Source organism: Vipera ursinii, assembly GCF_947247035.1.
Source record: "Vipera ursinii genome assembly, chromosome: 2".
Taxonomy (NCBI): Eukaryota; Metazoa; Chordata; class Lepidosauria; order Squamata; family Viperidae; genus Vipera; species Vipera ursinii.
The window spans coordinates 116,182,583-116,207,024 of NC_139513.1; the positions used below are offsets into that span (position 1 = coordinate 116,182,583).

Below are 24,442 nucleotides of genomic sequence, written 5' to 3' on the forward strand. Positions count from 1 at the left end.
CATGGAGGGTTTTAAAGGCAACCACTAGCACTTGAGTTGCACCATCTACATACTCTTACTCTTCCCCCTGCCCCCCCCCAAAATCTGTTGGGGGTAGATGCCAAAGAATGGTGCATTACAATGACCATGGTATGGCAGAGTTACATGATAGTTAATGTTGGAGGGTTCAGCTAGGGCAGGGGTCCTGAACCCTCAGTCCATGGACCAGTACTGGGTCCCAGTGTGCCAGCAACCAAGCCGCACAAACAAGCAAAACCCCATCTGCGGGATGCAGGCAGCACACAGAATCATGCCCCCAGTCTGTTGAAAAACCTCTCTCCAGTCCCTGGTGCCCAAAAGGTGGGACTTCTGAGCTAGGGGTACCTGGGCATCCCTGGGTCATTTCAAGTCCAGTCTTAGCCATGGAATTTCACTGGGTGACTGGGGCAGGCATGTTTGACTCCCCTCTCCCAGAGCTGTTTGGGAAAGCTGGAGGACACACAATTCTATGGATGCTACCTTCAGCTTATTGAACAACGAAAGCATATAAAAATAAACACTGTAATTAGGGAAATCTATATTTGGGCTTGAATCTGTGCTTGGACATTCTGCTATCTGTGATTTAAAGGTCTGCTCCTGGCTCCACTAGTTCTTAAGATCATTCCCCTCTTCCCCACTTGTAGCATAGTGGCCTTAATTTGAGGATCAGGTGGCATGGACCCCACTCTTTCCCAACAGAAAATACTATGCCTATAAGCTCATTCTTGCATTATCTTAAATGGTTACATTTTAGAACTTGTTTGGCTTGTTTACACTTGTCTCGGTTCAGTAACTGCCCTTACAGGTAGAAGAAAATGAAAATGAAAGCAAATGTGGGCACTTTATTTCACTCCTGCACAATTTTTTGCTTTTGTGAGTCGACTGGACTACATAGGCATTAAGAAAAAAAACGTTGGGTCCTCTTTGGCAGCAATAGTGGAATCTAATTTTTCCCCTTACTACCAAAAATCCGGAGTGTGGCTTATCAGGTACAATTTTCTTTACTAAAAAATCCAAGTTTCTGCAAGTATTTCCAGGAACTGCTGGTGCTCTGTTAAATGCATGCAGTGAAATCTTTACAGGCACTAAACAAAATATGACTTTCAGTGTGCAGGTATGTGAGTACGTGGCTGAATGTTCTGCAGTTGTTGTGTAGAAATATGTTTCTTTAGTTAGGCAAGGTCTGTGACTTTCCCTTACTGGCTGTGAATTCTAGGAGCTATATTACAACAGGTATGGAAGAGGAAAGACTGGTCTAAAATAAGACAGCTGAAAGGAAAAGAATAATTATAGGAGCAGAGGACTGGACAGGGAGATTGAACTGAATATCTTCCCTTTTCCTCATAAATTGCTTTTGATTTTTGATCGTTTGATCCAAATATAATTCGGCAAGCTGTAATTTGTGATAATAAGATCAAATCTCTGTGTATGTGTGATTGAATGCTTCCACTTTGCTATTTGTCTAATTTCTCTTCTAAAGATCATTGGAGGTTTTCCAAAATAGACCGGACAACTATTTGACTGGGATGGTGTAAGACGCTTGCCTTGAGCAGGGGAATTGGACTAGAAGATTTCTAAGTCCCTTCCAGGCTTATGTTTCTGTGTTCTAAAGCAACAATATAACCTGTCAGGGAACATACACAGCTGCATAGGGAAGTTATTGCAGCTTTGAAGATTAAGATCAAGTCATCCATGGTGCTCGTGAGTGTGTGTGAAAAAAGCAAAATGCTGGTATACATTGCATGGAAATACAAAAGGACAGGTGCACAATAGAATTGTACTGTACCACCAACTTGTCGTTTTTTTACAGCTCCCCATGACTACATCCAGCCATTAGAAGTACAGTTTTCCAGTAAGGTATCTTTAATAATGCTAGTGCTAAGGATAAATAGAGAATCTGGGAAACTGTGAGATGAATTTCCAACCATTTATTCATGATAAGCTAGTTAAGGTGGAATCTCTTGAGCTGGCTTGAATGGTTTCTTCACAGGTTATAAGGGGTTTTTGCTTCGAAATCGGACCTATCTGTAATTAGTGTGTGCTCTTTAAACATTCATACAGAAATCATGTGTCCATGTCTGTGTATGTGTGCGCATAGGCGAGTATCCAATAATTATGGTATGTTTTGGGGGCAAAAAAGGGTGTTAAAACATTTCTTTTCCTCCTTCAAATGTATGGGGAGAAAGGGTACTGGTAGTGCCTGATTGCTACATAGCCAGGAGGGTCATTTGAGTGAAGGATTAAGCAAAACGGATCTAAAATTCAAATACTAATTATTTTTAAATGATTGTGAATTTCAGTTGTTCTTGTTACTGTTTTTAACATAGTGACATTTTATATCTTTATGGTGATCAGGATTTTTTTAAAAAGTTGGATGTTTTGACTATAATATAGGGAGAATGGGGTTTATCTGCCCAATTCTCATTTAAAACCACTCAAGTCAGTGATCACCTAGGGTTCCAATAGCAAAACCTGGTTGATGATTATAAGTATTGTATAAAAAAACATATACTTTTAAGAGGCAACTGCCTGTCATATTTATTGAAAGAACTTGAGTTCTGGTGTGATAAGAGAAGGATAAAAATAGTTCCAATCCATTTGATGGATGTGTCTCAGTAATCATTGTCCATTACGTTTGTTCATTACATGACTGTATTTGTAGCATTCTCTTTAGGATACAAGCCTTTCTAGGTAACTTCCTGATATATTAAGTACACCAGAGAAAACATTATAATCATCATTATTAGCTTAGTGTAATGTATTGGCCTTATCTGTTTTAATTCACTTGCTTAATGTCTGACTGCTTGCTTAATGTCTGACCTATTTTCTGTGTGTTATGTAACGGTTGCTGTTACTGAGCCAGACTTGCGGTCTCCAGGCTGATAATTAGGTTTTGGGTGGGAAACTGCTACTTTAAACCTATTGGTCACCACCTAGAGGCGAACCATATAAATAGCTGCGCAGCAGCTATTAGCTTGCTTCTGTTCTGTTCTGAGTTAATAAACGTGTTGCTGTTTCAACACATTGTCTTGCTTAATGCCGTCAAACCAGAGATATAACACTTAGCATCAACACTTTTATGTTATTCCATTTCAACTGTCTCTCAGAAATATCTTTCATAATGAGAAGATTCAAAATAAGGAGAGTCACAATATTCCAATAGTGAGGTCAATCATCAGGGTCAGGGCTGAACTGTAGGCTCCCAAATGCTCAGTGAAAAAAGATGTGTAGGGGCCATTGCTCAGGTATGAGGGCAAGCTGTTTCACAGAAGGTGAACCACCACCAAGAAGATCTCTCTCTATGGGGGTCCCCACAGTGGGCCATCTATTCCTAATCTCACTAGACAAGCGGATTCATTTGGTCCTGAAGATATCAGGGCCCTGGGCCATATGGGGCTTTAAAAGTAATAATTAGCCCCTTGAGTTGCACCTGTTTGCTGATTGACAGCCATTAACATAGAAAAAAGCCACAAGGATCTTTCTGAAGAACAACCGTTAAATAGGAACTCTCTGAAGGCCAAACCAGCATACTTTCCAAATGTATTAACTTTCACATAAGAAAGCTGCTACAGCTTTGATGATCACCTACCTGTACAGTGTTTTTCCCCCCTGCACTGTATGTTTGTGTTTGGTAGACTGCAGTTGTTTAGATCAAGGATATGTTAGATGTTTACATAAGCTAAGTTATAGCTTTTGTTCCTTCAGTTGCACATTCCTGGACCTGGCAAGACAGCTCTTGATGTGGCTTGTGCCCTACATTTCTTAAAATAACTTCCTTAAGTAGATGCCAAAGCCTAAACTAAGGAACCTTTTGCAATCATTTGTCAGGTCCATGCTTGAAAAGAACAGCTAGTATTAATTATTTCTCTTTATATCTTCTGTTTCCTTCAAGATGTTTCCATTTTATTCCCACAACTTGCATGGGAGGCTGGGTTAAAACAGAGAGAAATCACACAGTGAAACCAAAATCATGGAGTGAATTACCACGGGTGAGAATGGACTTGAATCCAGTCTATAGTCCAGCATTTTAAACTAGTCGTAATTCTGCTTCCTGATATAAAATCTCTTTGCATGTGTTTGCTAACTATTACTTAGCTTGTTTGTCTTGTGCATATTATTTCACTGTGGGCAAAGTCCTTCGTGCCAGTTAGTTACTATGATTGTGAAAGGGATGCCCTTTATCCTCTAATTACTGGTTACTGCCCTCTATGCACATTTTTAAAAAAATAAATAAATAAATACATTGATAGAATAGTAAACCTTCCTCCCTCCCTCCCTTCCTTCTCTGCCTTTTTCCCTTTCTGACCCAAATACATAAAGAATGATTAAAAATATTTTTTCTTTTATTGGGCCATTGGCAAATACATCAGACAGGAAGGTATCAAGTATGTGGGAGTCAATGTAGGAGACATCTAGTTGATTGTGTGATCAGCCATAATATGCTTTTACCAAGATATGGAATAATTCAGGAAAGCACAGTAATTACAAAATTCTACCCAATCAAAATCTTTACTTGCAATCCAGTAAAACAAATATTTACAATTAAACTCAGTACAACAATCATCTGGGGCAATGGCTTATAATATGTCAGAGTGCAGCTACATCCATATTCACCTGTGGAGATGGTTACCAGCATCAAAATCCTGGGTGTGCAGCTAACGAGTAGGCTGGCTTGGTTGCTCAATAGTGAGAAACTGGTGAAGCGGACACAGCAGCGCCTGCATTTTCTGCATCGCATGAGAAAAGGACATTTTCCTTCCCCTGTCCTGACTACTTTCTACAGAGGGACGATTGACAGCATCCTGCCATACAGCATCACAGTCTGGTTTGGAAGCATCACTGCTTCAGACAGGAAGGTGGTGCAGAAAGTGGTGAGGATGGCCAAAAAGATCATTGTCAGTTCCCTCCCCTCCATCCAGGACATAGCACAGAAGCGTTGCTTGAGAAGGGTCCGTAAGATTATCTGGGACACTACACATCCTCTTCACGACCTGTTTTTCTTGTTACCTTCTGGGAGAAGGCTTTGTGGTATCCACAGCAGAACATCTGGATTCAGACATAATTTCATTCCATACAGCAATAACCTTGTAAACTCTCAAGCTTCCTCCTTCCGTTATATATTCAAGATGGACAGTATTTAATATTTATTTGTTATGTATATGTAGGGGTCTATACATATGTGTATATAGTATGGTTAGGTGTGTGACATTTATGTGTTCCACTTTGAGAGTGGGCAACTAAATTTCATTTTTGATGTGTGTCATTGTGCCCACAGTAAAAAAATGACAATACAGGTTATCTTATCTTATAACAGATGTTAAACTAGAAACTGTCAACAAGGTGATATAAACAGCTCCACCATGCACTCATTAGTCAAATAAAAAGGTCTTTATATGTTTTTAAAAGATCCTCAACTTTGTGGACCCTTATCTTAGCATATATCATACATACATACATGTTGTTATTGTTAGCTGCGAAGTCGTGTCCGACCTATCGTGACCCTATGGACAACGTTCCTCCAGGCCTTCCTATCCTCTACCATCTTCTGGAGTCCATTTAAGCTCACGCCTACTGCTTCAGTGACTCCATCCAGTCACCTCATTCTCTGTCGTCCCCTTCTATTGCCCTCAATCTTTCCCAGCATTAGGCTCTTCTCCAGTGAGTCCTTCCTTCTCATTAGGTGGCCAAAGTATTTGAGTTTTAGCTTCAGGATCTGGCCTTCTAAAGAGCATTCAGGGTTGATTTCTTCTAGGACTGACCGGTTTGATCGCCTTGCAGTCCAAGGGACTCGCAGGAGTCTTCTCCAGCACCATAGTTCAAAGGCCTCAATTCTTTGGCGCTCAGCCTTTCTTATGGTCCAACTTTCACAGCCATACATTGCAACTGGGAAGACCATAGCCTTGACTATACGCACTTTTGTTGACAGGGTGATGTCTCTGCTTTTTAGTGTGCTGTCTAGATTTGCCATGGCTTTCCTCCCCAGGAGCAAGCGTCTTTTAATTTCTTGGCTACAGTCCCCATCTGCAGTGATCTTGGAGCCCAGGAAAATAAAATCTGTCACTACCTCCATTTCTTCCCCATCTATTGAGAGGGCTGGATGCCATGATCTTGGTTTTCTTAATGTTAAGTTTCAACCCAACTTTTGCACTCTCCTTCTTCACCCGCAACAAGAGGCTCTTTAGTTCTTTTTCACTTTCTGCCATTAGAGTGGTATCATCTGCATATCTTAGGTTGTTGATATTTATCCCGGCAATCTTAATTCCAACATACATACATATTTGCTGACACTTTATTTAAACTAAATTTGTGTATCAGTGATTACATGACCTCTGTAGATGCTATATATGCTAAATAAATTAATTAATTAAAATCCTTATGGAATGTGAAAAAAGGGGGAAGCTTGTCCCAAAGGTGCTTTTTCAAAAGGCAACAGGACTTTGTTTTTTTTTTTTTATTTAATTTATATACCGCCCTTCTCCCTGGGGACTCAGGGCGGTTCACAGGGCATATAAATAAAAATACAATACTATACAAAAGTTAAAACAAAGATTAAATCAGTGCCCAATTAAAAAAAACAATAATACAATCTAAAATGACAATTTAAAACCCAGCTCCCCCATCAGGCCAGACCGGCCAATTCAAACAAATGGGTCTTCAGACCACGACGGAAAGTTCGGAGGTCCGATGCCGTCCGGAGCTCCACCGGCAGTTGGTTCCACAAAGCCGGGGCACCCACAGAGAAGGCTCTCCCCCTGGGGGCCACCAGTCGGCATTCCCTGACCGGAGGCACCCTGAGGAGGCCCTCTCTGTGGGAACGCACAGGGCGGAGGGGAGTAGAAGCCGGCAGCAGGTGGTCCCCGAGGTACCCCGGACCCATGCCATGTAGGGACTTAAAGATCATAACCAAGACCTTGAACCTCACCCGGAAGACAACTGGCAACCAATGCAGCTCGCGGAGCAAAGGTGTAACATGGGAGTACCGGGAAACTCCCAAGACAACTCTCGCGGCCGCATTCTGTACCAGTTGGAGCCTCCGAGTGGTCTTCAAGGGAAGCCCCATGTAGAGAGCATTACAGTAGTCAAGGCGAGAGGTCACGAGCGCATGAGTGACCATGCACAGGGCATCCCGGTCCAGATAGGGCCGCAACTGGCGCACCAGGCGAACCTGGGCAAAAGCCCCCCTAGTCACGGCCACTACATGATCTTCTAGGGTAAGCCGTGAATCTAGGAGGACTCCCAAGTTGCGAGCCCTATCCACGGGGGGTAAGAGCTCACCCCCCATAGAAAGAGATGGAACATTTTGAATGTCCCGGGATGCCGGAATGCACAGCCACTCAGTCTTGTCAGGGTTGAGCTGAAGTCTGTTCCTCCCCATCCAGACCCGAACCGCCTCCAGGCAACGGGACATCACAGCGAGGGCATCACTGGGGTGGTTTGGGGTCGAAAAGAAAAGTTGGGTATCATCAGCATATTGATGATACCCAACTCCAAAACCACGAATGATCTCACCCAGCGGTTTCATATAGATGTTGAACAGGAGAGGCGAGAGAACCGACCCCTGAGGAACTCCACAAACGAGAGACCTAGGGGCCGATCTCTGCCCCCCTGCCAACACCGACTGCGAACGTCCCAGGAGATAGGAGGAGAACCACCGAAGAACCGTGCCTCCCACTCCCAATCCCCTGAGACGCCGCAGCAAGATACCATGGTCGATGGTATCGAAAGCCGCCGAGAGGTCTAATAGGACTAGGACAGAGGAATATCCCCTGTCCCGAGCCCTCCAGAGATCATTCACCAGAGCAACCAATGCCGTCTCCGTGCTGTACCCGGGCCTGAAACCCGATTGGTAGGGGTCCAGATAATCCGCTTCATCCAGGACCAGAGGGAGCTGATGCGCCACCACACTCTCAACAACCTTCGCAAGAAAGCGAAGGTTGGAGACTGGACGAAAGTTGTTCAATACAGCTGGGTCCAAGGCAGGCTTCTTGAGGAGAGGTCTCACCACCGCCTCCTTCAAGACGGTGGGGAAATAACCCTCACTCAAAGAAGCAGATATAACCGCCTGGAGCCAGCCTCGTGTCCTCTCCCTAGCTGCATAAACCAGCCAGGAAGGGCACGGGTCCAACAAACATGTGGAGGAGCTCAGCCTCCCCATAATCCTGTCCACTTCATCAGGGGTCACAGAATCAAACTCTTCCCAGATAACATTGACAAGACCGTCCGTGTCCTGATCGCCTGACTCTGCCCAGCTGGAGTCCAAACCGGTCCGAATCCGAGCGATTTTATCCGACAGATGTTGACTAAATTCCTCAGCACGACCCTGCAAGGGATCCTCCCTCACCTCCTGATTAAGGAGCGAGCGAGTCACCCTAAACAGGGCGGCCGGGCGATTATCTGCGGACGCAATGAGGGTAGAGAAGTAATTACACCTCGCCACCCTCATCGCTGCGAGATAAGACCTAATATAGGTTCTTAACCGCAACCGGTCGGGTTCGGATCGGCTCGACCTCCAACAGCTCTCTAGGCCCCGTTTCCGACGCTTCATCTCCCGGAGCTCCGCGGAGAACCATGGAGCTCGCTGGGATCTGCGCCGGGTCAGGGGCCGCAAGGGTACAACCCGGTCAAGTGCCTCAGTGGCTGCCCTTTCCCAGGTTTCCACTAAGGCATCCGCCGAGCTGTGAGCAATGGAGGCAGGTGGGGACCCCAGCGCCGCTTGGAATCTATCAGGATCCATTAAGCGTCTGGGGCGGTACCATCTAATTGGTTCCGTATCCCCACGGCGGGGGGTGGCAAAACGGAAGACCATCCGCAGGAGATGATGATCGGTCCATGACAGGGGCATAATAAATGGAGAGCCCCCACCAAGATCATCCAACCACCGTCTAGATAAAAAAATCAGGTCAAGAGTGTGGCCTCCCTCATGAGTTGGTTCAGAAATTACTTGCGTCAGGTCCATGGCCGTCATGGAAGCCATGAACTCCCGAGCTAGCTCAGATGAGCCTCCCAGGGATGGTAGATTGAAGTCTCCCAAAACGATAAGTTTGGGAAACTCAACCACCAACCCTGAGAGGATATCAAGCAGCTCGGGCAGGGCTGCCGCTGTACGACTAGGCGAAATGTACGTCAGCAGCAAACCCAACTGCGCCCCCGAACCAAGTCTCACAAAGAGAGACTCACACCCGACTATCTGAGAAACGGTGGTCTCCCGCGGACATAAGGTCTCCCTAATAATAACCGCCACTCCCCCACCCCTACCTTGAGCTCTTGGCCGGTGCAGCACCCGGAAGCCTGGTGGGCAGAGGTCAACCAAAGGGACCCCACCCTCTGGGCCCAACCAAGTCTCCGTGATGCAAGCCAGGTCCGCCTGCTCACCCTCAACTAAATCCCTAACGAGGGGAGCTTTATTAACCACGGACCTGGCATTCAGGTACACCAGCCGGAGCTCAGGAGGCTGCACATCCTCGCTCCCGGAACCTCGGGGAAGAAACAGAGGGTCGGAGCGCCTCACCGCTTGCAAATAGCGGGGACGGCCCTCCCGGTAACGATACGGCCCCCTGTCTATCCGCCTGCTGCCTTTCCCCGTCGTGGGAATTGATAATCCCATGACCCGCTCATGAGCCCCGGCGACAACGCCACCCCGTTCTTCCCCCGTGCCATCAGACCCAAGGCTGGTCTGAACCATGGTAGATCGGCCACCCCCCATAGCCAAACCACCGCTATCTCCCACCCCGCTCCCTAACCTTGAAGATGTTTCACTTCTCATACAAGAAGCTTCTTCAGTTCTAACTGAATGGTGGACAATGGAAAGTCTTCTATTCAAGTAGAAAACCCTATATTATTTCAGACAAATGGTTGTCCAATCTCTTCTTAAACCTTCATCCACAAATTTTGGAGGCAAATTGTTCCACTGATTAATTGTTCTGTCAGGAAATTTCTCATTGATTAGTTTCCATCCATTGTTTTTTGTCCTGCCTTCAGGTGCTTTGGAGAAAAGGTTGACCTCCTCTTCTTTGTGGCAGCTCCTTAGATATTGGAACACTGCTTTGGTTGCTAGCTAGGATTGTTGTGGGGTATGTGGAAGAAGCATTCTGATTGGCCAGACATAATATATGGGTGCTGGAGTTTAAACCCTCACTTCCTCAACTGCTGCTGCTTTGACATGTAAAGTGTGTGTGTGTGTGTGTGTGTGTGTGTGTGTGTGTGTGTGTGTGAGAGAGAGAGAGAGAGAGAGAGAGAGAGAGAGAGAGAGAGAGAGAGAGAGAGAGAGAAGGAAAATGGAGAGACATGTCATGTTTGCATTTATGCCCCTGAGAGGCATCAAGGCCTTAGGAAAGACATATGGGAAGTCGGTGGCTAGTGAGAGAGATTGGTCAAGTGTCCTGGGCCATTGGAGTGTGTAGATGCTGTTTCCTGCCTCCAGAGGAAGAAAATAGTTGAAGATGTCATTTGGAATCTTCTCGGGACAAGAGAAGTGATGAACACACAAAGGGATGTGCTTCACCCAACACCCAAAGTGGAGGGACAAAGAGTCATTGTTCCCTGCAGACAAACAACTGGAGACCTTGGAGAAGTCCCACACAGGGCAAGACTGGACAGAAGACTTAGAGGGAGGTGCATTACACAACTTTATTTGTGGAGGAATGTTTGTCAGGGTCCAAAAAAAGAACAAAGGATGATTTTGTGCAAACCAAAACCAGCCAACTCCCTTCTTATCTTCTTATCTTTTCCTTGTTATCTTTCTCAGTGAAAAGCTGAGGGAGAGGGAAGGGGAGGAAAAAGGGGAGAGTTAGCTGCTAAGGGCAGAGTGAGTATTTGTTAACAATATAGCTCTGGGAAAAAGCTAAAGAAAGTTAGAAGAGTTTTGACACTTTGCTGCAAAAGTTTCACTTTGATTTAATTCTGGTCATAAATTGCTGTGTGTACATGAAATACACTCCTAGCTGTAAAAGTACCTTTGATCATGCAACAATCTCAGTTAAAAACATGTAGTAATCATGTTAGTGGAGAAAATATGCTGCAATACTAATTGCTGCAATTATCTAATTTTAATATAGATTGCAGACATAGATTTTAATTAGAAAGTGATAATACATGCCCCTGGTAAATAAGCACAGTAATTTTAAGTGCAAATTCTGCAGAAAAGTCCTTATCTTACTGCATGTATATTTCCTGCAAATGTCAGAAAACTCTGGAAAACATTCTCTCTCCCTTTTGCACTGAATGTCTTCCATTAGCTGAAGATCGCCAACTAAATCTCAAATCAGAAAAGAGAGGACACTAGCAGTGATAGAGAAGAATAAAATATTATAAAATAATAAAATAAAATAAATTACATTTGCCAACATATCATATCCAGATTCAGAAAAAAATATTAAAGTCACATGAATTGCTTAAAGAAGAACCATGGTTAATATATCTGGGAGTAAATGAAACAATAAGGTGATCTTTGAAAAGATAACTGAAAAAATAAAGTGATCTTTAAAAAGAAGTAAGGATCTTGAGTAAATAGAATTTGAAATGTTGATACAAAATCAAAAACACACATTAAGATGTATTTACAAATTGTTGCTGAAATACAACACAGAACAAATCTAAAGTATTATGGTAAAATTGATATTAAAGTTCAAAGAAACAATCACAGTGGCCCAATGGGAAGAGTTAAAGAAGAAAAAAATCTATAAAAGTTACTCTGAACTATAATTTAAGAGAAATATTTTACAGATGATGCGTAACTCCATCAATGATTGCCAAGACAGACAAGGCACATAACAACAAATGTTGGAAAAGTCATAACAAAGAAGGAACATTTTATCACATTTGGTGGTTATGTTAAAAATAAAAGCTTAAAAGAACTGGAAAAACCAAAACATTCTAAACATTCTAAAAATAAAATTTGAACTTAAAGCACAAATATTTTATTAGGCATATTTCCAGGAAATATAAGGGGAAAATGCCACAGTTTACTATGATATATGTTGACAGCTGCAAGAAAAAACTTCCCAGAGAAGCTTTGCAGATGATATCAGATTGGGAAACTAAAATTAGAGAAAATGCTGCTGTGGCACAATTTGCAGTATATATACGTAAAAGTAGGAAAGGCTGACTTATATACAACTCAATGCACAATGCAGGAAGAAAACTCAGGTCCGGGGAATAAAATGGAGGCTGCTTAAGAAAGAAGGTCTTTTTATTGATGAGCAGAACCAGCAAGAGCATGCAGTTCTGGGACAGCTGACAAAATGGCTGACAAAATGGCTGAGTGAGTGGATGGATCTGATTGAGATGCTCCAGGGTAGGGGTGTCAAACTGCTGGCCCGTGGGCCGGATGTGTCATGGTGAAACCATGCCCACCCCATTGCCAGTAATGGCAAAAAGTTGTGATACATCACAACATGTCACATGACATTGCGAGTTTGACATCCTTGCTCCAGGGGGTTGTGCAATGTAGTGAGTCTTGTGACTTTTGCTATTCTAATAGTGGTGGGGTAATCCTATTATGTCCTAAAGGTCATGTCCTCTCCTTAGAATTTGGGTGGGGGAATGTAAATTCCTAATCCCATCAGCTGTAGGGGCTGAAAGCAATTTGTTTATGAATAGATTGGCCCAGTCTTTCTTAATGGGTAAAAAATATCCATCTCTAAAGACATGAGGCTTCTGATTGAGGCTATTAAGAAAGACTGGGGCTGTTTTCTGCCTTTGTTGAAATTTTTGTCCATTTCTCTTTTGGAGAAATATAATATTCTGCCTCCTTTTAATATTAAGATTAAATACTATTTTAATCTGGGAAAGGGGGGCTTCCTACAATAGCAAGAAAAATGTAGACATTTGGTTATGATTTAGTCATTTGAATATGGTTTCTAGAACCCAAGCATTGATTTTTAACATTTATTATAATGTACAGCTGACCAGAAGATGGTAGAGGACAGGAAGGCCTGGCGGAATGTTGTCCATGGGGTCATCTGTGCCATCTGGAGCTCGACCGGCAGCTGGTTCCATAAAGCCGGAGTGCCCACAGAGAAGGCCCTCCCCCTGGGGGCCACCAGCCGACATTCTCTGACTGGAGGCACCCTGAGGAGGCCCTCTCTGTGATCTGAGAGCCAGAAAAGGAATAAATTACTTCAACCTGCAAGGGTCGATCATGCTGTTCACTGTTACAAAGTTTAAAATTATTAACAATAACAACAACCAAAATTCATTTCAGGGAGTTGTCTTTGTGCATGTTTCGAACGTGAAAAGAGAAACAAAAGTTTCACCACCCATAAACTATAATCGTACAACCTATTCTGCCATTTGGGATTTTATTCCTATTTTTGACTCCAGTGGACTGCTTGGGTTGTAATGTGCTTCCAATATCAGTTTTACTCCCAAGTGCTTATAGACATTGGAAGCCAATGAGGTGGATCGATGGGATTTCTGGGTCTCTGTCCCTTCTACCCTTATTATGGCCTCAGTTTTCAGGAAGTTGTCTTCAGCATTTACCCCATGTAGAAAAAGCCATTGAGGGATTTCTTCCTGGCACAAGTGATGGGTCTTCAGCAAGCTATTTTCCAGGAAAATTAACAAGACGTTTGTTTGAGCTGATTTTAATTTATTTTATCCATTATTTTATCTCATGTGTTCTTTCCTTTGATGTATGTTATTAGTCTTACAAATATGCATTATCTTTCTTCCTTTTAACTTGGTCTTTTATTGTAACAATATAAACAATAATATAATACAATAATAATTGAAAAATATAAATAATAATAAGTCCCTTCAAACAGAGAATATAATATTTTTTATAACAGACAGTTGTATTGTCACTACTTAATTACGGTTCTCTTCTATTTTTCCCCCTTCCCATTGTTTTCCATGCAACTGTAGGACCTGCTTTCTTTTTTCTTTGTCGATTCACTGCTTGTAATTAGAACTGACAGACCAGCTTGTCACCAGAGCCTGACATAATAGGCAGAACAAGAGAAACTGGGCCAAAGTCACCTAGCCAGCTTTTATGGCAAAGATGGTACTAAAAATCAGTCACCTGTTTCTAGCCCCTGGTGCCTTCACCACTAGACCAAATTGGCTCTCCATTACCATTCTCTTATATGATAAAGAAATTTCTTTCTTCTACAAAATTTTGTGTCAAAACTTTTTTTTTAAAGAAAGGTTTTAATTCAGCAGTACAGGGAAAAGGATTATTTGAGGAGTCATTTTATTCACAGACTATTTTAATGAAGCAAAATGCTTAAATGTCCTAATTTCCCAACAGGAAAAATACTGATTGCTGTGTCAAGATTGGGACTCCATTTCTGAAATGCCTTCCACTGAGATTCTAATCAGAAGCAATTGATGTTAACATGGCATCTTTCCTAAAGTTACCGTTCACTTTCCTACTGTTGAGTGTTTTAAGTGACAGTCAAGCAGGTAATTTTTTCTATTATCTTAGTTTATTTTATAGCTACAATATTTTTATACTGCCTTATAACAGGACATGGACATTCATTCAAAAGCATTTCCTTTACTCTTATTTTGCTTTACCTTTTACTGGAGAAGAAGATGAACTTCTATTAAAATTAAAATTTTAGGTGCTATATTTTTGGAGAATTAAAATGTATTGTTTGTATTGTGTTGGCTGTGTCAAGTCATAGAATACTAATAATCAGTACACTAAGCCGGCAGGGAGGAAGGATAACCTGCAAATTTATGCTAAGGGCCAAATGCAAAAGTCATGAATTTTGGAAATTATTACAAATTTCATGTAAGTCAAATCAATAAAAACAATTCAGTATAGGATATAGACCAGGTGTAGGCAACCTCGGCTCTTTTATGACTCATGGACTTCAAGCATAGCTGACTCAGGAATTCTGGAAGTTGAAGTCCATGAGTCATAAAAGAGCCGAGGTTGCCTACCCCTGATATAGACCATATATTTATTTATTTATTTATTTACTTATATGGTTCTTATTAGGCTTTAGAAAGGGGAAAATTTACTTAATAACACCTGGCTGAAAAACTAGATATTCTTGTTCACTGTTATACATTCAGGAATACGTGGTAGTTATTGTTCAGTTTTTCCTGCTTAAAAACAACCTATATATATCATTGGAGATGTCAAAGAAACAACTCTATAAATCCAATTTACAGGAATATATGTATATTTTAAAGATAGGATCTTGAGTTTAAAAACCAACTAAGATGCCTATCAAGACATTAAGAAGGACGGGTTCAAGTACACAGAAGAGAGAGTAAGGAACTGCAAAGGTCAATTAAAAACAGTTTTATTTGGCCCAAATAAAAAATTTTCTACTGACATTGGAAATTCTCCCCCTTTCTCCTTTGTGAAAGAAGAGATTCAGTATCTCAGATTCCTCTATGAAGAGAAAGACAGTAGGACCAAAAATGAGTTGTCTTTAATGACAAAAATGTATAAAGCTAGACATTCTCCTCCAACCTCATCCTGCAGTTGAATCAAAATTGAGCTTTGCAATCTTCCAAAATGGGAAATTTTTGGAGGTATCTAAAAATTAAGACTATATGAAGGGTAAGAGTATTTTATACAGAAAACGTAAGTATGCACAGAATATGGATATTGCTTACTTGGTGCTGTTGCTGATCACCTAATATACTTTCCTGGTGAGTTGCATGCATGGCTAGAATATTATTTATTGATATTTTTTTATATTCTAAAATACTTATATAGACACCTATATTGTAATACAACTTTGGGTGGCTTGTAAAACAATAAAACCAAGAATAAAATCAAGAAAACCTATATACAAATCATGGCATCACAGGATGGCACACTTCACACATGTATGCATTATTATACTATGCACCAGCATCAACCTACCCTAATGTTTGTGGGAAGACCCTGATTTGTAATGTCTTCCAGAAGACAAAGAGAATAGGGGAATGCTGAATCTGTGGGGGGGAAGGGTGTTTCACAGAGTGGAGGCAGCTACCGAGAACAGGATAACAAGATTTAAGAGAAGGGATGTGGACTGTGCCAACCCCATCTGATCTGGTAGGGTAGGCAGATAGCCCCAGGGAGAAGCAGTCCTGCAAGTGGCCTGTTCCCTTGCCATTTAGGGCTTTAAATGTTGGAACCAGCACCTTGAATTGCACCTGGGGAAAAACTGATAGCCAGTGCAGCTCACACAGCAGTGATGTAATGTGGGCAAAATGTGAAACTCCTAAAACTCTGCATGCCACCACATTCTGGACCAGTTGTAGTTTCTGGAAGATCTTCCAGTGCTGCCTGCATAGAGCATATTGTAGTTATCAATAAATAATGGCTGACTGTCTAACTCACAATAAGCATTTTTGATCATAGCTTAGACTTTGTGTGAATCTTGGCACTGTGGTTTAGCACAATGTGGAACTAGCCCATAGTTATTCAGTTAATCATATATTATTTTTTTAACCACCATTTTTGTGCTGAATCCAATCAATGGCATTATGATTTCAGTTTATCCATACTTCAGATAAAAGAGAGGTGATTACACTGAATAGCAGCCATTCTCCCAAACTTTAGGAGAGCTTTCTTATTAGCCTTATTGCCTGAACTACTAAGCACTGAACCTTTTGCATTCCACATATGTCTGCTGGCTGTAGCCATAGGAATAGCACTTCAGACTGCTTCATAGTGCTTTACAGCCTTCTCTGAGAGGTTTACAGAGTCAGTCTATTGCCCCCAACAATCTGGGAACTCATTTTACCAACCTTTGAAGGATGGAAGGCTGAGTCAATCTTGAGCAGGTGAGAATTGAACTGCCTGCAATCAGCAGAATTAGCCTGGAATACTGCATTCTAACCACTGCACCACCATGGCTCTGTAGAAATTGTATTCTTAATTCCTAATTATTTAGGTTTGCTATAAGAAAAAAGTGCAGTGTGTTTGTATGTTTCTTCTGCTTTTTCTTCAGGAGCTGGTAATTTATCATGTTCAAAACACAACATTGCAGAACTTGGAAAACCTATTAAAATTAAATGCAAGAATAATGAACCCATTATAAAAATGGGAGTGGAATTCTACTCCAACTTTTCTACCAAACAGAATGGAAACTTAACTGATGTTGAAACAGAAAAACAGAACTCTATGGCCTTTCTCATGATTAACCAAGTAAAGATATCACACGAAGGAAACTATAATTTAACATATGTAGCTGAAGATGGTATGGGTGTACTGACTATATCTCTAGAGGTGTTTGGTAAGTCTGAGCCTATGATCAATGGGCATCAAGAAGCTAGATTTGAATGTGTAGTGGTCAAAATCAGTTGATAAGCAGCTGCAGTTTAAAAGGATACACATGAAATTTCACTATTAATGCTGTCCTTCATCATAAACATCTGCTGGGAGGGAATCTGCAAAGTTTATCAGAGATTATTTCTGCCCATCTTATACTAAACAAAATCAGGGTGGGGTTATTCTAAATTATTTCCTCAGGCTTTCCTTTTTCTTGGGATTATGATTTTTTTCAAAGTTCCTTAATAGTTGCTCATCCCTTTCTTATTTATTTATTTATTTATTATTTATTAGACTTATATACCGCCCTTCTCCTGTAGGACTCAGAGCGGTTCACAAGGTTTTTTAAAAAAACAATGCAACAATTACAAAAATTAAAAACAATTAAAATGATTACATTAACCTTGAATAAATAAAAATCCCAATTAAAATCCAATTAAAACCCCAATTAATACTCTCAGTCCAGGCCAGAAAGTTCAAAGAGCCAGGTCTTCAGGTCCTGGCGGAATGAGCGAAGGTCAGGGGCAGTCCTAAGCTCTACAGGCAGCTGGTTCCAAAGGGCAGGCGCACCCACAGAAAAGGCCCTCCCCCTGGGTATTGTCCGCCGGCAATCTTTTACCGGCGGTACCCTGAGAAGACCCTCCCTGTGGGAGCGCACAAGACAAAGCGAGCTTGATGCTGGCAGCAGGTGCTCCCTCATATCCCGGACCCAAGCCATTTAGGGCTTTATAGGTCATCACCAGCACCTTGAATCTCACCCGGAGGGCAACCGGAAGCCAATGCAGCTCGCGGAGTATCGGGAAACCCCCATCACAACCCGCATGGCTGCATTCTGCACCAGCTGAAGCCTCCAGGTGGTCCTCAAGGGCAGCCCCATGTAGAGAGCGTTGCAGTAGTCCAATTGGGAGGTCACGAGCACATGAGTGACTGCGCAGGGCATCTTGGTCCAGGTAGGGCTGCAACTGGCTCACCAGGTGAACCTGGGTAAAGGCCCCCCTGGTTACGGCTCCTATATGGTCTTCAAAACTGAGCCACAAATCCAGGAGGACGCCCAAGTTGCGAGCCCTATCGATGGGGGGCAACACCTCACCCCCATCATTGAAGGTGGAATAGACTGGTTAGTCCAAGATGCTGGTATGCACAGCCACTTAGTCTTGGCAGGATTGAGATGAAGCCTGTTTCTTCCCATCCAGACCTGGTCCGCCTCCAGGCAATGGGACATCACGGCAAGGGCATCACTGGGTTGGTTCGGGGTGGAGAAAAAAAGTTTGGTATCATCAGCATACTGATGATACCCCACCCCGAAACCACGAATGATCTTGCCCAGCGGCTTCATATAGATGTTGAACAGGAGGGGAGAGAGAACCGACCCCTGAGGAACTCCACAAATGAGAGGCCTCGGGGCAGACCTCTGCCCTCCTGTCAACACCGATTGCGAGCGGCCCAGGAGATAGGAGGAGAACCACTGCAAGACAGTGCCTCCCACTCCCAACCCCCTGAGATGCCGCAATAGGATACCATGATCGATGGTATCAAAAGCTGCTGAGAGATCTAATACAACTAGGACAGAGGAGCAACCCCTATCCCAAGCCCGCCAGAGATCATTCACCAGCGCGACCAATGCCGTCTCTGTGCTGTACCCGGGCCTGAAACCCGATTGGTACGGGTCCAGATAATCAGTTTCCTCCAGGAACAGAGGAAGCTGATGCACCACCACACTCTCAACAACCTTCATCAAAAAGCAAAGGTTGGAGACAGGACGATAGTTGTTTAAAATCGCTGGGTCCAGGGCAGGCTTCTTGGGAAGGGGCCTCACCACCGCCTCCTTCAAAGTGGTGGGGAAGACACCCTCACTCAAAGAGGCAGATATTACTGCCTGGAACCAGCTTCGTGTCTCCTCCCGAGCCACATAAATCAGCCAAGAGGGACACGGGTCCAATAAACAGGTGGTAGAACTCAGCCTCCCCATAATCCTGTCCACATCATCGGGAAACAGGATCGAACTCAGTCCAGATAACATGCTCAAGACCGTCTGATTCCTTCACATCAGACTCTGCCCAGTCAGAGTCCAAACCGGCCCAGATCTGAGAGATTTTGTCCGTCAGATCATGACTAAATTCCTTGGCCCACCCCTGCAAGGGCTCCTCCCTCACCTCCTGATTAAGGAGGGAGCGAGTCACCCTAAACAGGGCGGCTGGGCAATTATCTGTTGACGCGATGAGGGCAGCGAAGTAATTAGCCCTCACCATCCTCATCGCCGCAAGATAAGACCTTATAAAGGTTCTTAACTGCAGTCGGTCAGATTCAGAACGGCTGGACCTCCCACCGCTCTCTAGACCCCGTCTCCGATGCTTCATCTCCCGGAGCTCCGCAGAAAACCATGGAGCCCAACGGGATCTGCACCAGGTCAGGGGTCGCAAGGGTGCAACACAGTTGATTGCCTCAGTGGCCGCCCTTTCCCAGGCATCCACCAAGGCATCAACTGGGCTGTGAGTGAGGGCGATGGGTATAGACCCAAGCGCCATCTGGAACCATTCTGGGTCCATTTGGCTCCTGGGGCGGAACCAGCTGATCAGTTCTGCAGCCCAGTGGCGGGGGGTGGCATAACGGAAGACCAGCCGCAGGAGATGATGGTCGGACCATGACAGGGGAACAATAGTTGGTGAACCCCCTCCCAAATCATCCAACCACTGTCCAGACAGGAATACCAGGTCGAGAGTGTGACCCCCCACATGAGTCGGGCCTTGAATTACCTGGGTGAGGTCCATGGCCGTCATGGAAGTCATGAACTCCTGGGCTAACTCCAACGACTCTCCCAGGGAAGGCAGGTTGAAGTCACCCAGCACTATAAGCCTGGGGAACTCCACCGCCAACCCTGAGAGGGTGTCAAGCAGCTCGGGCAGGTTTGTTGCCACAGAGCTGGGCTCCAGGTATGTGAGCAACAAGCCCATCTGAACCCGGGGGCCACATCTCAGGAGGAGGGACTCACTCCCGCCAATCTGGACAATGGTGGTCTCCCGCGGACATAAGGTCTCCCTAATAACCACCGCCACCCCTCCACCCCTACCCTGAGCTCGTGGCTGGTGTAGCACATGGAAACCTGGGGGCCATAACTCGATCAGAGGGACCCCTCCCTCTGAGCCCAACCAAGTTTCCGTAAAGCATGCCAGATCCGCGCATTCCTCCTCGATCAAGTCACGAACGAGGGGAGCCTTATTAACAATGGATGTGGCATTATTCCCAAGCTTGGTTCTGCAGTTCCTCACAAATAGCACACATGTTGTTATTTTAGTATGAACAGGGTTAGGTACAAAAAAAATGGAAATTGAGCGTGAATGTTCATTTTCCAAGCTGGCATGTTAGACCTTATTTCGTTACAGGAACAAAAGTAAGGTTAACAAGGTATGCCCATTTAGTCCTGCACCATTGTTTCCAGGAATGTCAATCAGATGCTTCTACGAACTTCCAATCAGATTTCTCCACTCTGATTATTCACTAAGCAAGCATTTAAATGTATGGAACAAACAGAATGTCATAAACATGAAAAAAAAATTGAAATATACCTTCAAAACGCTTTTGTAGATAAGACTGTTTGATCTAGTGGTTAAAACAGCAATTTTGCTTAATTGTGTAATGCAAGAATAATATTAATTTATTTTTAACCTGCCTTTATTATTTTTTATAAATTACTAGTCCACTTCTTATTCTACCCATAACACTCTATAAATAAATAAACAAACAAACCATTGTTCTTTTAAAATCTAGAATAATATTGCAGCAAAATAGAATATAATATTAACTGCAAATCGCCACTCCCAACCAGATATATGTATTTAGTCTGCTAATAATGATGTCTCTGGGACTACCTTGTAGCTGTCTCTGGCAGTCACATTTCTCTATTTTGATATAATTCAATGAAAAGAATTAGACCTTGATAATGGTTTGGACCTTTAAATCCCTAAGAGAGACAAGGGATGGGAGAGACACAAATATAATTGGAAAAACTGTAGACCTCAAAGAACTGTTATTCTTTTAAAGTGTATGAGCTGTATACTTCTGTTCTACTTAGTTTGTTGTCAATATTTTCCAGCACCATATACAAGTCCTCAAGTCATGAAACAGAAGGACACTCTTATTTGTACAGCATCTGGAGGTTACCCAGAGGAGAAGCTCTACTGGATTTCTAAAGCTGAAACTAAACTGACCCATAAGTCAACATCTGAGTCTGTGAAAAATGAGGATGGGTCATTCAATCTCAGCAACATCCTTCAACTGGAATCTCCTCCCTCTGAAACTGAATATTGCTGTACTTTCAACAAAACAAGAGTTCCCAACAGACAACCAGGTATGTTTCATATTTTTCATTGTCATGTCTATACTTCAGATTGTCAACAACCATCACTACTGTCCAAGTTAATTAAAGTTATCACGTACTAAAAAAAATTATTAACACAATATATTTTTCTCAAGGTAGACTTGACAATTCTGTTTGTTCAGATCCCATTAGAATCCCACTGTTTCCATCAACCAATTTTGAGTAGGTAATAACCATTTTGGAATAATTAAATGGAAATTTAATTATAAGGTCTTTGGGGTGAATTAATAAACCCCAGTCTCTGTCTTGCATTGAGTTATTTTTCTCTGAAGTTCCATCTAGAACTCCAGCAGTACATGTTATATTATTTGTCCCATTTATCTAATATTCAGCTTGATAGAAGCTTAAATTATCTGTCATGATTGACAGAAATTAATAGGTAGTACTTCTGTTGTCAGATCTGGGAGAAGAGATTCTTTCAATAGAAAAAGGATCTGTGGTTATTAGGAAAGGCAGGGTCTTGTAGCAGCCCCACTTTTGGCAAACCAATGGCTTCCTTCCATGTTGCAAATTTGATTAGCACCATATACTTTTCTAGGTAGTAGCACATAGTTGAACTTGATTGAATCAAAAAAGTTAAGCAGGATCAAACAAAGTTCATGCTTGGATTCAAAGCCACAAAGAAAACCCAGAACTAAACTAATTTGGAAGAAGGTAATGACAAACCACGTCTGTTCTATTGACAAGAAAATGACATGCATGTCCCTGAAATTACTAGGCGTTAAGCTCAGCTTCAAGACACCACCTTTTTAATTGTCCACATGGAAAATTAACTCCATTTTCTTTTCTATTTGATACAGCTCCAACATGTATGACACTTACAAATGTTACAAATTCCACGATTACAGGAGAAGAGACCACACTGAAAACAACTAAGATAATAGGCATCCCGATTATTTTTATTTCATTGGCTTTCTGTTTATGGGCTGTATTTTGCTACAGAAGAAGAAAGAAAAATGGATCTTCTGCAAGTAAGTGCTAGCTGTAAATTGATATTTTTCACTACAAGGCAAGGTACCTCCTTAAAATGTAATGTATTGTTATTATTATTATTATTATTATTATTATTATTATTATTATTATTATTATTAATAATAATAATAATAATAATAATAATAATAATAATAATAATAATAATAATAATAATTACATTGAAATCAGTGTTGCTAACTCTTGAGTAGCAGCAGTTCTGGAATCCTTCTTAGCCATGATTACAGATTTTGGATTGAATCTATACAGGTAGTCTGACATGTGTCCATAACTGAGCCCAGAGTTTTCAGTCATGGTGGTTATTAAACTGGTCACCAGATGACTGCACCCAATTTTACACCTTTTTTTGCAGCAGTTATTAAGCAAATACAGCAGTTGTTAAGCAAATCCATTGTACTCAATGGATATTTGTTTTAATTGGAAACAAAGTAAATGACAGTTTCCAGCAAAAAAACAACAACATCATAAATCCTAGTCACATGATTGTGGGACGCTGCAAACAGCCATAAATGCAGGCCAGTTGCCAAGTACTCAAAATGCAATCACATGACCATAGGTGTGTGTGTATCAGAATTTCAAAATCCAGATCATAAGTAGCTCCAGGAGATCCATTGTAACTGAACAGTTGCCAAGTGATCAGTCATAAGTCGAGGACTACCTATAGCGTATATTAACTACATGCTGATCTGCGGTCCATCCTCTGTGCTGGGAAGAACTTTTGATCAGGATAAAATATATATAGACCTGAAGTCAGGTTCCTTTTTTGGATACTAGATGGACAAAAAGCCATTCAACTATTTAAAGGCAAATTATTTTTTATTTATTAACAATATTTGCATACATGCTCTTCTGCTTTATGAGCCTATTAAATCATTTTGTTCATTCTTTTTCTTACTTACCAGGAAGAATTTCCATTGCAGTTGGAAGCAAAGACTTGCTTATTCAGCTTAATAAAAGGCATAGTTTTCAGGCATTGGACGAGATTTAATTCTGTTTGCTTTAAGTATTTTAAACTCTGCCTAATCTTCCATTCATCATCTGACAAGTAATGTGAAGCTTACTTTGGAGAAGTGAGATGCTCTTGAATTCATGTCTTTTTCTGAAAACTGGAGAAACAAGACCTACAGATATAAGAAACAATGAAGAGATTGAAATTTTTAATTGAAGAATCGTTGCAATTGCTATCAACAAGATACTGATTAAAAATGTGGACTGCAAGAATTAAATGCCATTATCATAAACTATTTTGAAAAACGTGGCACCAGTTTTTTTTAATTGAAAAGTTTTAAAATACATTTTGAAAACATAAACTCCCTCCCTCCCCCTCACCCCCCACTTCCCCTCCCTCCCCCTCACCCCCCCCGATTTCCCAGAGCTGAATACAGGGTATTAACTTTAACCAACTTAAGCTAAAATATGCTAACTAAAAAAGACACTTTAAATTCTATCGCACTTTAACTCCTCTTAACATAACTAAATAACTGAATAATAATAACTAATTAATAATACATCATATAATACTAATACTTATTCATATGCTAAATGAAACTTTCTAGTCCCATATTTATTCTGAATATAATCAATCCATCTTCTCCATTTCAAAATATATCTCTGTTGCGATTGTTCTTTCAAATATGCTGAAATCTTTGCCATTTCCGCCAGGTTTGAAACTTTTAAAGTCCACTCTTCTATAGTAGGCAGTTCCTCCTTCTTCCAATATTGCGCTATCAAGAGTCTTGCTGCCGTAATTAAATTCAACATCAATTTAGTATCTACAACAGTACAATCTGTAATAATACCCAACAGAAATAACTGTGAAGAAAACCTTATCTTTT

At 42.0% G+C, this 24,442-nt stretch overlaps 1 protein-coding gene across 4 annotated transcripts; it reads left to right on the plus strand.

The window, feature by feature from the left end:
• The first annotated feature begins 858 nt into the window (after window positions 1-858).
• On the plus strand, window positions 859-23,811 carry LOC310634021 (CD276 antigen-like). 4 transcript variants are annotated; one of them, XM_083352066.1, is made up of 8 exons: window positions 886-1,007; window positions 1,829-1,870; window positions 3,911-4,007; window positions 14,267-14,421; window positions 16,923-17,207; window positions 21,333-21,587; window positions 22,418-22,588; window positions 23,510-23,811. In XM_083352066.1, the coding sequence occupies exons 4-8, from the start codon at window positions 14,355-14,357 to the stop codon at window positions 23,593-23,595; spliced, it is 864 nt and encodes a 287-aa protein (XP_083208192.1). In that variant the 5' UTR covers window positions 886-1,007; window positions 1,829-1,870; window positions 3,911-4,007; window positions 14,267-14,354; the 3' UTR covers window positions 23,596-23,811. The 4 variants fall into 4 exon arrangements, with proteins under 4 accessions (XP_083208190.1, XP_083208192.1, XP_083208193.1 ...); XM_083352065.1 differs by lacking the exon at window positions 886-1,007 and adding an exon at window positions 1,226-1,251 and having other exon boundaries at window positions 1,829-1,875; XM_083352064.1 differs by lacking the exons at window positions 1,829-1,870; window positions 3,911-4,007 and having other exon boundaries at window positions 859-1,007.
• The last annotated feature ends 631 nt before the right edge of the window (window positions 23,812-24,442 follow it).

Bases quoted from the DNA above. Each gene is read 5' to 3' on its own strand.
- LOC310634021 (XM_083352064.1), top strand. From the start codon at position 14,355: ATGGCATCTTTCCTAAAGTTACCGTTCACTTTCCTACTGTTGAGTGTT. The intron at 21,588-22,417 runs GTATGTTTCATA...TATTTGATACAG, and splicing joins AGTTCCCAACAGACAACCAG to CTCCAACATGTATGACACTT. The intron at 22,589-23,509 runs GTAAGTGCTAGC...CTTACTTACCAG, and splicing joins GAAAAATGGATCTTCTGCAA to GAAGAATTTCCATTGCAGTT.